Source organism: Euwallacea similis, chromosome 5, assembly GCF_039881205.1.
Source record: "Euwallacea similis isolate ESF13 chromosome 5, ESF131.1, whole genome shotgun sequence".
NCBI lineage: Eukaryota > Metazoa > Arthropoda > Insecta > Coleoptera > Curculionidae > Euwallacea > Euwallacea similis.
In genome coordinates this window covers 2,377,427-2,394,558 of record NC_089613.1, presented here as the reverse complement: position 1 = coordinate 2,394,558, position 17,132 = coordinate 2,377,427, and the positions used below count along the sequence as shown (strand labels likewise).

Here is a 17,132-nt window from a genome sequence, read left to right as displayed (position 1 = left end):
TTTTAATACCAAATCTCTATATTTGCTTCATTTCATGCATTACCTGTTTTATTTTGTCGTTATTTATGCTTAATTTCATTTTTTTCAGATTTATTTGCAAGTTTCCCTTTTTAGAACTTTATTACTTACTTAACCCTCCGAATACCAGTTGAAACATTTTATACGGCGTACTGAGTGGGGTTTCTCAAGAACCCCCGCTGTTTTATTCCTCAATTTTTGTTAATAAATGAGTGATATATCAGGTTGTTCGGAAAGTAATTTCGTTTTTTTATGTGAAAATGAATGACAGTTTTCGTATAATAAACAAATGCTTTATTAAATTATATATTGGCCGTTCTGGTCCAACACCTTTTGCCATCTTTCTGGTAGTAGCATAATTCCACGCTCATAAAATTTTTTGTCTTTGCTGGCAAAAAACTGATCGAGGTGGTTTTTGACCTCATCATTTGAGATGAAAGTTTTACCGTCTAAAAAATTTTGGAGTGACCGGAACAAATAATAATCCGATGGTGCCAGGTCTGGAGAATATGGTGGGTGTGGCATTGTGTCCCATTCAAGCTGTAAAAGCTTTTGGCGAGTGACCAAACTTGTGTGAGGTCTCGCGTTGTCTTGGTGAAACACTACACCTTTTCTGTTGATTAGTTCGGGTCTTTTCTGTTGAAGTGCATCCTTCAGTTTGTCCAGCTGCTGGCAGTAGACTTCCGAATTAATCGTTGTGTTATCCGGTAAAAGCTCAAAAAAAACGATTCCTTTAAAATCCCACCAAACAGACAGCATCACCTTTTTTTGGTGAATATCGGCTTTGGAAATGGTTTGAGTCGATTCATCTTTTTTGCTCCATGACCTCTTGCGTTTGACGTTGTTGTATACAACCCATTTTTCGTCCCCAGTAATGATGCGCTTCAAAAACGGATCATTTTTGTCACGTTTGAGAAGCGAATCGCAGACGTCAATGCGGCGACACAGATTTCTCTCTGTGAGAACATGGGGAACCCATATATCGAGCTTCGAGGATAATCCCAGGCCTTTCAAGTGGTCATAAACTGTTGAATTCGATAAATTTAACTTCAATCCGATCTCACGTGTTGTTATTCGACGGTTCGCATCAACTAATGCCTTTATGGCGTCTTTATCAGCTTCAACCGGCCTTCCCGAACGTGGTGCATCTTCGACATCAAAATTGCCAGATCGAAATTTAGAGAACCAGTTCTGACACTGGCGTACTGTCAACACACCTTCTCCATACACATCGGTCAATTTCTTTCTGGCTTGAACAGCATTTTTACCCTTTCTGTAGTAAAACAGTAGGATATGTCGAAAATGCTGCTTATCGCTCTCCATATTTAAAAGGGCACCAACCAAAAACTACTGCGTAGAATTAATTGAAATGTTTCACACACAAGCCTTGTTATATGAGCTCTCAAAGCATATAAAAATTATATGGCTTAAGTGTGAGGTTAAGTGCAAAAAAATACCATTAAATCCTCTGTCGGGAAAAAACGAAATTACTTTCCGAACAACCTAATAAATGAAGGAAATCAAGTTCAATAAATTATACGATATTTTCAAACGTTACGCATTGAAATGTAAAAGGCTTAAAAAAATTACTTACACTGTTTGCATATGATGAAGGTATTTTGTTGTTCCTTGGAGACAAATTTCTTACACTTATGGCACTTGGCATTGATTTTGGCGCTAATGCTTCTTGGGCAGAAGAAACATCTTGATCTCTTCTTTAGCTGATTGGTTGGAGAAAGGCGTTCCAGTCCCTCCTCTAAGACACCATGCCTTGCTTCTTCTTCCGCATGGACAGATTGTGAGCAACGGTCCATTACTTTGGATCATAGGGACAGTCAAATATCCAGTCCATAATCATCTTGGCTGCCACTGGTGGAAGCCCCACATTTTGATAAATGGGAAGGATTATACACTTTGATGCTCGACCTGCACCACACAGTTGGTTCCTCTACACTCAATTCATATTTGGTCCTTCCATTCGGACCCAACAGAAACTAAGTGTCAACATTTCCATGAAGGGAAGATGGGGAATTTTTTTGGAAAAATAAAACGTCGGAGAGAAACAGAGAAAGAGTGAACACAACAACCAACATGACTAACTACTTATGTAATGTTTACACAGTTAAATCTGAAAGGTTCGATGCTTTAAATTAGGAATACTATAATACAAATACCAAGTTTACAAATACTTCGTTTTTTAAGAACAAAAATTCGTAATAAATTTATTTTGAATGTTGTAAAAAATATTCTGCTGCAAGAAATACAGATGGCTGGGAGATAACATTTCTGCAGTTTAATAAGAAAATCATGTTTTAATAATTTTACATTAGAAAAACTAGGGCGTGGGGCCGTCAGCGATTCCACCAGGTATTCGGAGGGTTAATATTGATTGTACTTACGTATACGTAAGCACTAAAAATTACGAATTTAAACTACTTCCCCAGTAAATAATTCTTCTTTTCAGTTCTAGAAGAAAGAGTCTAGTTATGTTTCTCCAAATTCTGTAATAATTATTCCTTTTCTGCAATCGAGACTCTTGGGGCTCAAATGTTGTATTTAAACAACAAGTATTAAGATATTTTTTATTGCATTGCATTTTCTTCCAGTTGCAATCAAATTCGCAATCGAGCTCAACGACCACACGTGTAAAGTCCCAAAGCTCGTCAACGAGCACTTCAACTCAGAGGGTTCATGTATCGTCGACTTCAGATTTGAAGGCTGCGAAATCTGACCTGGTGGATTTGCAAAACAACATGAAGAACATGAAGAACGAAATGAAGAATATCAGCTTGTCGACCTACAAATTACCCAACACTATCCAGAAACTTAGGAGCTCCCTCGAAAATTTAGTAAGTGTCTCTCACCACTTCGCATTGATCCTAACTCGTCTCGTACATACATCAACTCGTGTACAATACATTTTTTTGAAATAACATCTAAGAGGACCACCAACGAAACAGCATCATCATTTTTCTTTAGTCGAGATACGTGAAACGACATGTTAGCCTGGGATGGAAACCCTCAGCTAAAAGACGAACGATATCAAAACCGAAAGTTAACGGGGTACAGGTAAACACTTTTGGTTCGCAGTTGGTAGCTTTAACCTTGTGATGCAGAAAATTGTGGCTTCACTCTTTTTTGATCAGGTTAAACCCAGTGTTAAATCATGCGGACATCGTTCAGTTTACGTTTTTGTGTTGAAGAGAAGAATTTTAAATACATAAATCTTGTACTTAGCGATGTCAGGCGTGATGGGACAACAACAATAATAAAGCATGCCAAAATATGCATGTGAAAAAAGCAGTTTTTTTAGGATTTTTCTTTCAGTTTAAAATGAGTAGAAAACTTGCTTTTTGGGCCCTTATTTGATATATGAGTTGCGATTGAAACAGCTGTTTCCTGTTTAGAAAAATCAAGGGTAATTCTGAGAGCGTCAAAAGTAATTTAGAATAGACACTATAACTTAGAAAGCTTCGAAAGTAACTTAAAATAGTCAACTATAAGTCAGAAAGCTTAAGTTGTATTTCAGAATATATCAAATGTAATTCAGAGTTTTGGGGAACGTGAATTATAGAATTGCTTGTTTGTAAACCACATACATTCTAGATTGCAATATTTACTGAATTATCATTGTCGCTTTCTTAGATTTTGCACCTGACAACTAGGAGTAGCCTTAAATGATTTCTGAATCAGCTTACAGTTGACTAACCTAAATTACACATAAGAATTTCTGAATTACCCTTGACACCACAAATAACAATCGGCTATTCTGAATTACAGTGATCCCTTCTTAATACAGTGGGAAATGCTGTAGACACTCCAATTTAATAAATTTTTTTCTGTAATTATTTGACCCTAACATAGAACCCATTTTAGAGGCATTTCTATTTCTAAAACCTAAATATATTGCTCTGCGATAGATTCCTCAATGAAAAATTGGTTTATCACGCATTAAAGAGGATTTCTGAAAATGTTGCTTTTAGTAGTATCTAATGTCCAAACTTATTTGATGGCTTTTGCAGCCACTCCCCAATTTGCTCGTGGGAATTTTAAAGGAAACGTATTTAGCAGGATTAGCATAATAAATAATTACTAATCCTAACACATTTGTCCGATGGTTTGGTGGTCCTTTTAGCAAAAAAAGACACAATAACAAGGCATATTAATATGATTTTTTTGCTTGAAGCAGTTTTTTTAAACATTTTTTTAAAACGTTCTATCATGAAAACATCTGTGTAATTAATCACAAATAATTAAAATTACATCATTAGAGAAATCATATTATTTAAAACAATCTTTTTTTATGTTGATTTTTTTGCTTTTGTGTCTAACATCAGATTTTAAGTATGGGATACCTATGGTGAAAACAGTTTTCTGCCACATTTCAGATTTGAGTTTGGAAGATAATTTCAGGTTCTGTTTATTCTTAGGTGGATGATGACAATGATGACAACAATGAGGTAAACTCTGAGCCGGTCATTACTTATCCAGATGATAGCAGAGCGCCTTCAGAAGTGGGATCGCCACAGCCCAACAATGCCATAGAAAGTTTGACTTTTCAGCACAAAACCACAAATAACTTTGTGAAGACAAAGGTGAGTCAAAGTTTTCGTTATTAGAGGAGGATTGTGGCAATTTTTGCTTTTTTCTTTCCAAACTGTTCAGAAATGTGTAAACTGGTCGTGAGTTTGGAAGAAAATCGAGCTATTCAGGTTGCTATAAAATCCGTTCAGGCAGATCAGGATAGTTTCAGTTAGAGAAGCCAACTTGATTGACACAAGAAATTAAATTTAGTTCAGGTTGGAAAAATTTTGAAAATAAGTCTGAGATATCGTGTGTTTCGATGTATTCTGTGATAAGTCCCTTAAAGTGACTCTCAACGCTATCCAGCATAGCTACCGATATGTTGACAACCGCGTCGCGAATATTGTTCTTCAAAACTTTCAATGCGTTTTTTGAGGAAAGTTTTTCCCGAGTGGCTGACTTCAGAAGTGATATCTCGTGGTCCTTGCATTTTCCAGATTTGGCTCCTTGCGATTATGTAAGGCCACCTGAAATCGATTGTTTACGTTACGTAAAAAAAGAATTCAAAGTGGTTCGTGTTACTAGTAAACTTTGTATGCTCTGGAAAGTTTTTTCCCCTTGATTGCTACAGTTTGGTTTCGTGACACTCTCTTTTGCTTTACGTTCTTCCTTCCCATTCAAGAAAGAAATAACCGCTCTAGCATTGCTTAGAGCTCGAAATTTCGATTTACCTCAACGCAGCATAAGGTCACTTCTTACGTTAATCAAATATGAAACCACACTTCATAATCTTTCAAGGTCACATTTAACAATGGTTTTCATTTGACTTCAGAAGGAGTTAAATATAGGTCCACAGATGCACACGATTGACCTACTTGAAATTCTACTATACAATTAGTGAGGTTATTTTCGTAGTTTCGAGCAATTTCAAACAATGGGATTGAACAATTACCGCTGCCATTAAACACGAAGGTTATAGGAAGCATAAACGATTCGACACAATTTTAGCAAAACAGCTTTTAATTTGAAAAGAAATCACGATGGTAATTTATTAGAGTAATAAAAGTAGTACTGCTTTTGTCAGTACTATATCACCAGTCATTGCGTAACTTGGTGGTGCCAACTGTAATGAAATGAATTGCCATGGTTGTCGCCTGACCCACATAAATAACAATTTATTACCATTTTTACTGGCATTTCAATGCGTTTTTCTTTGTTGTAGTTTTGGGTTTGTACGAATGACCCGGACTGAAAAAACCAATTAGCCTTTTGCTGCTGTGTAAAATTAGAGTATGTTGGTCATTATTATTGAATAAAAGCTCTCGCAAAGGTTGCTCGTTAAAGCAACTAGCTAAATTATAATAAAAGGGAGTTGGCAATGCAGTAATTCTAGGTATTTGTTTAATCGAAAAATTTAGATAGAAAGAAAATTTAAAATAAAATTGTTTCATAAGATTGAATGCAAATTTAACGAAGTTAAATATTTATGGATGAATATATTACAATTAGTTGACTTAGGTAAATGCAAGAAATCCTGATTCAGGCCATCAAATATTGGTTACAGCTTATTGTTACTAAATCTCCTTAGGGATAATGCTCTGTCAGTTCCTGGCACTAAAGGAAAGAAACTTTTTGGAAATTTTTGACTGCAAGGCATGGATTCAAAATGCTTTCTTCTTGGATTTACTTATCGTTTGGTTGAATTTTACGATCAACATATCCAAGTAAGGAGAATCATTATTTCATATTTCATATGTATCTATCACTCTTTATGCATATGTATATTCAAGAGTTCTTATGTATTTTTAGCTTGTCCTCCCACTAAAATCTAAACGTTTTATCTCTTTAATTTTTCTCTTCTGCCCACAAAAATAATTTACAACACTGACAAAATTTTTATTACGACCTTTATTTAGTCCTATTAATAAATGTCGCACAAAAAGGGGTTTACCTGCGCTTTGTTTATATTGGGCTCGAGACAACAAAGAGAATTGCTAACTTTTATAGGCCTCAACTCCTTTTTTTAACTGATCCACGCGATGCAGATATCCAAAAATGGGTTGCCATGTGACGCATTTAAAAGCTTTTATATTAGGTAGAACCTGTCCTGAAAGCTTCAACGTTTAAAAATGCCAAAAAGTTTGTGCACATTAAGAAGTTGTACTAAAATCCTTTGAGGCTTTAGTGGGCTAAGTTTTGTGATGTAAAGCGAACTAGAAGTTTCGCAGCTAATCCTCATATAAATTGGAGATTAATTGCTTCACAATGTCTAGACCAAAATCCGATGAAATTAAATCCGATTAAAGAAGTTCGATTAATTATTTTTAGTAATAAATGTTTACTACAGGCTTAACGATAAAAAGAGAAAAGAAATATGCGATTTATGGTGGAAGAACACCAAGCAGAAATAAGTACCATAAAACCTCAAAATGAGCGTTGGCGTGACTCAAAAATATCTTAGATCCTTGGATTGTTAATTCTTTCCTTTATTTTACACCGGTAAGGATTGTAGGAGCGATGGAATTGCACATTAGTCTAAGTTAAAACTAATTGAAGATAATATTTACCCTTTACTAAGTGCGCAGACGATCACCCCTGTTAACGTTTCAAGACCTAGGAAAAAGGACGGAAAATAAAGTGTATATCAGGTGAATATTTAAATTGTGAGAAATACTTAAATATTTATTTGATATCACCAATTAATTAGTATTAGGCAAAAAAATCAAAATACCTTTTTTGTTGTAAAATGTTAGGAAGGTCCGAAAATAATAAAAATGTTTAAAAAATCCATTGGCGTTCTACGTTTCATTACGAAAACGTCGACTGACTCATGCCTAACTACACCACTGGCGGTAGATAAAAATTTATTTTATACTAAAAATGCAGCTTTTTACCGACATACAATAACTGCAAAATTTTAAAAACCGAGCATTGACTGTTCCAAATAATTAATAAATATATAAATTATAATAATAAATTGCAGCTTTTTGGGGATATAAATTTGTGAATTCAACGTAAGCAATATGAATTTATAAGAATCACTAAATAAAACTAATTTTTGAAGGAAACTAACGCGAACCGGAATCGTAAAGTTTTCTGATGATTTTCCAGTATTTTACATAGCGAATTCGGGCATACAAAAAATGAACATTTAGTGCGGTAATAGCGGCAATATGGCCGCCAACTGCCATCTGCGCCTATTTAACATGTTACCACACATGATAACAAAACAGGGACGGTCAAAATAGTGGGCCATATTGCCATACTGGGTGCACATTTAAGCAGGTGTCTGAACACGTTATAACATCTCTAAATTATATTTAAATAATTTAAACGAACAAAGAAATAAATAAATCTGTTGTTATTTCGATTCCGATAATTTATTGGAGATTCCGGGATTAAGTTGTGTGAAGCAGCTTGAAACACTCCTCTCAGAGCGTCGTTTAATGGCATTAAAGCTCGCGGCTTCGCTTTGGAATTCCGCTTTGGCACGTTGTTCAACACAGCTTGATGGCAGGAATCATAAATATGTACATTTAGAAATGTGCTTTAGGAGGATATACGTATCCACCTAGACTCAGTTTGAAACTTGAAGTAACCTAAAGGCCCAAAGGATCGGCGATTATACAAAAACACCATTGTATTTGATATAAAACGAATAAAAAATATAGGAAAATTCTTTAGGTTCTTCGGTTAGTACTCACACCCACTACGTAATATACAAAAACAACTTTTTTAATCCTTCGCACTCGTATTTGTATTTGAAAAGAGTTCAATCAATTCAGAATTATTTTTTGTATTTGATCAAAATGCAAATATTTTTGTCCGAAAATATAATAACCTAACTTGCTTGTTTAGTAGGTAAAATTAAGAAATACACAATTTCTTCTTTCATTTTACTTCCTTGAACAGGGAAAATTTATTACACAGGGTGTTTCAAAACGTGTCCGCAAATGAAGAGTGTGATTCCTTGGCTTATCATAAAAAAGAAAATGTCTATCAATATGGGCGTACAAACGCACCGTTTTTGAAATACAGAGTGTTACAATTTTTTTTCAATTATTTGACGATATCTTAGGACCATTTGAGGTATAGAACTCAGCTTTTGCATACATATTATCATTAATATTAGCTACAGTTGAGCGCTAATTCAATTTTTGTTTTATACGCCAGTGGCGGAGGTTTTAAGGTTTGTGTGAGATTTTTTTGCTCCTATTTTCTACGCCACTGGGGCAATTAGAATTTTGAAACGGCATTTTAAACCGCCAATGTTTTCTACACAAAAAACTACTCTTGGTCAGAAGCTCTAAAGCGAACTGTATGCCAATATTTATGTATTGTAATATATGTAATAAATATTTATGTAACAGTTGTTATCAAGTCTGAGAACTCAAAAATTTCTTGTCTTAACCCGAAAACTACTTCCGAGGAAGTTGTTTACGGTATCTTTTCAGTTTCTCTCCAACTCAATCTTGCCATCTGCTCACAAAAATTTTACCGACTAAATTATGAATTGTTCCCACAATATCGGAAATTTGTAACGTAGAATTCCCAGACGCAAACCAATATATCCGCGAATGCATGTATGTCTGAAGGAACATGGTTCCGCAAAGTTAAATAAACTATTCATGAATAAGCTTATATATTTGCTGGATAAATTATGAAACCAAACAGTATATCGAAGAAAGTGTCATGGGTATCATTAGCGAACAATTCTTTTCCATAGTTTCCATAAAAGACCTGGTCAGTCCACATTTTCCAGCCCAATCGTTTTGTTGTCTAGGACTAATGAATCATAACCTTCAGGTTATTCAAGATGGCCTTACAGCCGAAAAGGAGAGTGCAAATATGGCTCAATCGAAAAAACTACAAACCGGAGATATGACATTTGAGGAAAGGAAGGCCGCAGCAGCCCATACAGCCCGATTGGAAATGGACGGGATTTCTGCCGAAAAACGCCAAATCAAAGCAAAGGTAAGTTTAAAGCTTTTAAATTGGGTATTTAGGAAAATATTATAATCATCTATAATTCAACATAATACACAGTATATAACTGTAATCCTTCGGAATATTATGAGGTGAAATAAACAACTATAGTTTCACCGTTGATAATTAAGTATAAATTAAGATACATCCATTACGTTTTGTTAACAATGTTATCTGTTCATATGGTGTTTAAGCCAAGGACGCAAGTTTATTAATATCGTCCGCTTTACATCATAGTGTTGACAAAAAAAATTGAAATATCACGATTTATTAATTATTATTATCCCATTAGAACGAGGCATCATCTCAATACGTGCTCGTACATATTATTTGTAATTTTTTAAAACGTACGCAGTTAGAGCGGGTCTGCCCCGGCGCAAATTCCTCCAAAGAAATATTTTAACAGTCTTTTCGGCAAATTTTTCAATGCGAAAAGTCGTTATGGGATCTGGAAATATCGGTTGGTGATGTTTATTTGATGTGCTAAATGGATTTGCATAGGTAAGATTAGGTTCAGTCGATCTAAGATAACGAAATTTTGCAACACGAGTGCTCTCTTACCACTCATGTACTTTTTAGCATTTCGCTAGTAGTAACTAAGTTTAAAGTTGCAAATTTCACGACAAATTGACGAGATAATACTTCCCAATAACCTCAAGCGGTTGTTTCCATATACTGTGTCCAAAGCAAGGATGTCCAGCATGGAGATGTCTGAAACAAATAATAAATAGGGACTTAGTTAAATTAAAGAAAAGTTGGACACTCAAGGAAGTAATTTTACAGTTCGAACAGATCTACAAAGACATTTTTGTTTTTTCAGTTATTTCTTAAAAACCGAAATTACGCTTTTCAACATGATAATCTTAATTTTGTTCTGTAACGTTTTGTTTATCAAGAATGACCAACCTTTTTTCTAAACACGGCCATATTCAACTGACGCCACTGATCATATGGAGTAAAACTCATTAAATTTCCCAAAACAAAAATATCAAAAAGTCAACCTGTAGACCGTTGTTACGCAACGGATATATGCTGAGGCAAAAAAAAACGGAAAAAACGTAACAATACGTACAAACAACGGAAGAGATTACATCAAGACTGATTACAAAGATAAGGTATCCCAATAATCCGCTACACAATCCATCCAACTAATTACTGTACGAACGCATACACATAACGAGAATAACTGAAACACTGCAACAAATTCAAATACAATGGAAAGACAATCGTCATAAATGAACCATTCTGAACCCTATTTGCCATTCAAGGCTATCCTGCTTCCTTTCCCCTTCAACCACTCTGTTGGCACATTTTCATTTTTTTTTTCTTCAAAATCTGAATTAACCTGATTTCAGAGTAATAAAATTTACTTTAGTATAACATCAGTTTACATTCAAACCCGAAATTAATTCGTAACATATAACATCAACTTTGATTAAAAATCTTATTTTTGACGTATTTCAATTTAATCTGAATTTATCTTAAGATATTGAATCCCTCGAAATTCACCCTAAATTATATTAAACTTAGTTATTTGTTTAGTTAATTTTCCCTTCTTAATAAAAATACTTTTGAGGAATTTGGAATAGTTTTTCCTATTTCCATCGATGTCTCCCAACCTAAACTAAGCCAAATTTGCCTGAAGAGATCCTGAACCTTGAAACTGCCTCCTAAAAAAGGTAGTTTAGAAAGTTCTTGGTAATCTAATTTCCCGAGTTCTAAGTACTCTCAGTACATTGAATGTTAGGATGGTGATTGAGATCATGTCAAAAATTAATTCATAGTCTATTAATTAGCAATAAACGAAATCTGTTAACGCCAAGGTTAATTTTTACATAGCAACTATTGTAACTTAAATTATGCATGTCCAATATGGCACCGCTAGAGTAAAAATCATTTTCACGTCTACATGTTTCCTTTTTTCAAAGGCAAAGCTAGAGTTTTAATAAATCGTCTCTATGTTAGAAGACTGAAAACTTAATGTGAGTGGAATTAATGTTACATTACACATCATTAATTGGCGTCAGAATAAATTACTCGGAATGCCCAAAAAATGGCGTTTTAGTTGTAATTGGTACAAACAGTGTATTCCTCCTCAATACGTCCCTGCAAACTTTTCGCATTAATTAATGAAAATACTACCTTTAGGTCAAGGATCAAATAGTAAACGCACACGTAATTCTAGGAAATTTTAGAGTGAACCTTTATTATAATTTGGATAATGGAAATTGTATTAAAATTCTATTTAGACAGGAACTATTAAATAAAAGTTTTTAAAACAGTTTTTTACCGTCTTTCTTCCTATGAACTATAACTTAATAGACTGATGCAGTAAGGGTTTAGATGCAACAGTGAATTGAAGCAAATACCTGTTAGCCTATAAGCAAAGGCTCATGTTGTGTAGGCGGTGAATACATAATCATTTATAAAGTTGTGGCCCTGACCCGACAACATAACGCCTAACATGGCGTGATTTAGAGGATTTGTCTTTATTGCATGTTGTTTGCCACGCCATAACTGCGATATTTGAATAATGTTTGTTTTATTTTTTCCGATTCGTTTTCCCAATTTTGGACGGCAGATATAACCATCGAAATTGGACACAAGTCGTCTCAGAAAGAAAAAATTTCTTGTTTCTGAGACCAGTTTTAGTGTTCTTGTATCAGACCATTTTATCCCAGAAAATAAGACAAAACCGTTTAAATCGTAAATATCATCATTAAACACGTTTTACATCATTAATATGTGGAAATTAAGCTTGGCAATACAATTAATATACTCTAAAAGAGCTCAAAAAATCTTCAAGACAGACACTAATAAAAATTAATTAAAAGCGCGTTGCGATAGGTGTCGCTCATAGCTGTATTTGCTTACTCAACAGAGGTTCGATAAGCGGCGCCACCTCTTGAAAGTTCTTTTCATCTTAGGTAAAAACCATATTCACCATTGTCAAGAAATTACTGTTTTTTTTTTAAGTTTATGATTCTCCCTAAACCAACTCTGGGCTATTACATCGATCGCACTCACACGGCCAGACACCATATCATACACCTAAAAGGTCTTTTTGAGGTGCGTCCTATTGCCGATGTTAATAATAGTAAAGGCACTAAAATAATTGTTTTAATTGTCTACTTATTAAACCACAAAACTATTTTGACCCTAAAGATAATAATGTCAAATAGTAAATAAAATGTCTGTGACCCATGTGATGATTATTGGAAACCTTTGATATAATGGCCAATATTTTTCACTTTTCAGAAAATTTCTCTGCATAACATTAAAATGATAATTCTAACTACATCTTCCCATTTAATTATTCTATTGTAATTATCAGGTATTTAGCAACAACGTCTGTGTAAACAATATAAATGTTTGAACTATCATCCAATTATGCACTATAATTACCCACGTTCTTAATTATAGTTAAATTGTGCGCAAGTTATATATATAAAAAAAGTGGGAGAAAATTTTCCAGAAGCGAGACTTCTATGTAGAGTCTAGAAATAGGACAAAACTGTAGCTAGGAAAATCGATAGCTGAGTATTGCTCCGCGACAGCAACGCCAACAAAGACCTAGTCGTCATTTGACACGCTATGCGACTCGCTGCTTTTAACATAATCAGAGATGGTGTTGAGCTATTATCGCTGAGTAAACAGGGAAATCACCTTGCAACGGGCATTCAACATGTTCCCGGGAGAATACGGGCTTTTTCGCCAAGAAGGGGCATGTATAACTGGATCAAAGCTAGAATTCAGGTTCGTTCAATAATCGATGACCTTATAGCTTCGCTTGTATTAGCCACGCTTCCCCACATTTCTCGAAAATATGCCCGTTGTGTATTATAGGTACCTACGTAATTTTTATGAAAAAAAGGTGACCCTTTGTTCAATGATATTTGTGGTTCACCTCTATTTGCCATATGCCTTCACAATGGTAATATTAAGATTAATCGTTTCGTGGCGCCGTTCTCCATGAATATTTATTATTGTCATTAAAGTACAGACATATATGAACTTATATAAAATAATTGATGTCGTACCTGTACAGAAAAATTAATCTTAGATTTGTGGTGTTTCATATCTGGCCACCTGTTTCTAGTCATGTATTTTTACAGTTCCTCAGAAGTGTTGACAATGAAAAATTCATTCGAATGAGAATTTTGGCTTATTTATGAGGAAAGCGACGGTCATTAGCAATAACGAGCACGAACTAACTTGAAATAAGAAGAGTTTGTGGAACAAAAACCGGTTAGTCCCACTCCTAGTGGCCTGTCAGTCTATTATTACCCCCCTAACAAACCGTGGGAAAAAGGTGTCCTCTACCTGGACCTTGGTAATTAGAAACTCTTTCATTCATTTTCATCAAATTTCATTCATATCTCGAGTCTAGTGATAAAATATTCTCTACTCGTTACTTATTGACACTTTGGTTCAATGTTAGATCCACTCAGATTCGATAAATTTTGTATACGTTTGGAACTAAAATCTCCCATCAAAAATAAAATATCTTTTATGGATGCTTTTATTGGATGTAAGTAATAAACATCGAAATCCAAGATATTGTAGACTAAGGTTTAACTAGTCGGTCAGTACTACCTTTTTTCCGGTAAGTAATAATAAAACTATCTCTGTTCTGCAAATAAGCATATGTATTCTTCACACTGTATTGTCATTTAGGTTCACACGTTTATTGTTCGCACGTGACAAAAGTCCCCAATACAAAAGTTACGCAAATGCAGTGAAATCCATTAGTTGACAACGCATTTGGCTTTGATCCAGATTTGACCAAAGAAATTTCCTCCCGAATATTTTTGAGTCAGTTGAGTGCTTGATCGCTAATAAAATCGTCAGGAACGATTCTAATTGCCTTTACCGAGCTAAGTACCACTGGTCTATAATTATTCGGTGAATGTTTTGGCTTATTGTGAGTGTCCGAGGATCGAAATATTTCTACCCATGTCTCTGAGTGCAAACATGTCCGCACCGTGGCCGGTAAAGACGGGAGCGTTTAAAAGTATGGATTTTAATGAAGACCCAGTGCCGGTTTTAATTTCCAAAATCAACACTCCACCAAGGTTGAACATACGGTTGGCTACACCTAAACACGTAAATATTCAGTAAATAATCATTTTACTGTTTAATTTCTAAGGGGTTTCCCATAAAGCTGTGTAAAACAGATTCTCACCGCACTAATGCACTCGCCTACATCCACGAGTATAAGCTTTTAATATATTTCATGGCTGTTCAATTAATTGACTATTTCCAAAAAAAGCTGCATTCGTTAGCGCCTAGTTTCTTCTAGAATACGTAAAAAAATAGGTGATATCAGAATCCACTGATAAATAGGCGTGTTAACATTAGACTGTGCCAGCGGGCAACAGTCCAATATTATAACAATAATACACATATCCATGCATAAAATAAGTTCTTAAAGGTGCGTCAGAGATGGTAGGTTTCATGGGAAATTCACTAGTATTACGTCACTATCATGAAAATTCGATTTGATGTTAGGGTCAAAAGCTCTCTAATGTACCTACCTACAGTGATTATGTGGATGGAACTTTGATTGCTAAAAACGGATGTGAATAGTCACAAAATCATGTATGCTTTAGATACACTTTGATTTGCCTCATAACAAGGAGATATGTGATTGTTTCACTTGATGAGTGCACAGAAAAGATTTAAGATTATTACAAAATTATGTCACCGACAGTGATGGATAAGCTTAATTCTACGTACAATTATCACTGAATATGGAAATTCATTAACAAAGAAAATTACAGTTCGAATTATCATCTCGATTGTGTAACGTATGTAAATAATAGCGTATTATTTGCATTAAGTAGCATAATGAGAAATTATTTGACTAGCTATACCTTTTAATTTTGTTTTGTTTTAGGAAGCCAGAAGTATAACATCAGGGGATGTAAGCCAGCAAGAATCCAAAAATTTAGCTCACACTAACATGACACTGAAGAGCGAAACCTTTAGTACTGAACAATCTGCCACAGAATCTCAAGAACGACTTCAAAAAGTAACAGCTGGTGGAGTTTACAACAAAGAGCACAATCGGTCTTCGACCAGGGAGACCATCACCACTAGTAAAGGACTAATTAAAGCTTCGGATGCCAAGATGATTTCTCAGGTGAGAATTTAAAATTTAAAAATTACTAAAATGGTTAGTTACTTCGTCGTCTATGTTACATTGACGATAAAGATCGAAGAAAAACTCATTCAATCTAGTTGTTTAAATGGCTGACAATAGTTTACTTTTTCAGTTGCATGGACTGATGAATGGCAATCCAGAAGAACAACTTCTGTCCACCTCATTCGATGACCTGGATCAACTCTCGGCATCATCCCAACACAGTGACATACAGAGGGCAATAGACAAATATACCGCCTATCTGGATAACTCAATTAAATACATCCAGAAGCAAGAACAAAACGGCAAAATACCTCAAATCCTCAGTAAAATGAATGATGTTGTCCGCAAAGCGTGGGCAGTGCCGACGTTTGGACACGAATTGGGATACTCTTTATGCAACACCTTAAGGAAATGCGGGGGCTTAGACATCCTTATGAATAACTGCACAAAGTCTGAAGAGGATTTGCAATTTAATAGTGCAAAGCTTCTGGAGCAGTGCCTTACAACTGAAAATCGTGGACATGTAGTGGAGAACGGCCTGGACAAAGTAGTAAACGTCGCCTGTTACTGCACAAAACATACGAATTCTGTGGAACATTCGAGGGTGGGAACTGGCATTCTCGAGCATCTATTCAAACACAGTGAGGAAACTTGTAGTGATGTAGTTCGATTGGGAGGATTGGATGCTCTGCTGTTCGAATGCAGAAAAAGCGATGTTGAGACCCTGCGTCACTGTGCCGGAGCTTTAGCCAACTTAAGTCTATACGGTGGGGCTGAAAACCAGGAGGCTATGATCAAACGCAAAGTACCCATGTGGCTGTTCCCACTTGCTTTCCACAATGACGATAATATCAAGTATTACGCCTGCCTGGCTATCACAGTTCTAGTAGCTAACGCCGAAATCGAATCTGAAGTAATCCAGTCCGGTACCTTAGATTTAGTAGAGCCTTTCGTTACTACGCACAACCCTTCTGAATTTGCCAAATCTAATCTCGCACATGCCCACGGACAAAGTAAAACCTGGCTAAAGCATCTAGTACCAGTCTTAAGCTCAAAACGAGAGGAAGCGAGGAATCTAGCAGCTTTCCACTTTTGCATGGAGGCGGGAATCAAGAAGCAACAAGGCAATACTAATATTTTCCAAGAAATTGGAGCCACAGAGGCTTTGAAGAAAGTGGCTAGTTGCCCCAATGCTGTTGCCTCCAAATACGCAGCACAGGCTTTGAGGTTAATAGGAGAAGAGGTACCGCACAAACTCAGCCAGCAAGTACCATTGTGGTCGTGTGAAGACGTGGAAGAGTGGGTGAAGCAAATCGGATTTTTGGAGATTGCGCCTAGCTTCGTGGAAAGCAGAGTGGATGGGGATCTGTTGCTGCAACTTACAGAGGATAACTTGAGAGAAGACATTGGACTGACGAATGGAATTAAAAGGAAAAGGTCAGTGGGAAACTACTAT

The 17,132-nt window shown here is 35.5% G+C and overlaps 2 protein-coding genes across 11 annotated transcripts in view; both read left to right on the top strand.

Moving 5' to 3' along the window:
- The window catches only part of nmo (serine/threonine-protein kinase nemo), a 194,354-nt gene that overhangs the window by 137,142 nt on the left and 40,080 nt on the right, over positions 1-17,132 (top strand). The gene's annotated exons all lie outside the window — the stretch shown is intronic.
- The window catches only part of Sarm (sterile alpha and armadillo motif), an 85,902-nt gene that overhangs the window by 64,105 nt on the left and 4,665 nt on the right, over positions 1-17,132 (top strand). For 9 of the 10 annotated variants that reach the window (XR_010752171.1, XM_066390717.1, XM_066390719.1 and 6 more), the window contains 6 exons: positions 2,625-2,867; positions 2,998-3,087; positions 4,449-4,613; positions 9,349-9,516; positions 15,428-15,673; positions 15,807-17,113. Coding sequence is in view for 9 of the 10 variants with exons in the window: in XM_066390717.1 (XP_066246814.1) it covers positions 2,625-2,867; positions 2,998-3,087; positions 4,449-4,613; positions 9,349-9,516; positions 15,428-15,673; positions 15,807-17,113 (2,219 nt within the window). In the remaining variant the exon portion in view is untranslated. The remainder of the gene's footprint in view (positions 1-2,624; positions 2,868-2,997; positions 3,088-4,448; positions 4,614-9,348; positions 9,517-15,427; positions 15,674-15,806; positions 17,114-17,132) is intronic. The other variant, XM_066390721.1, reaches the window with a different exon arrangement.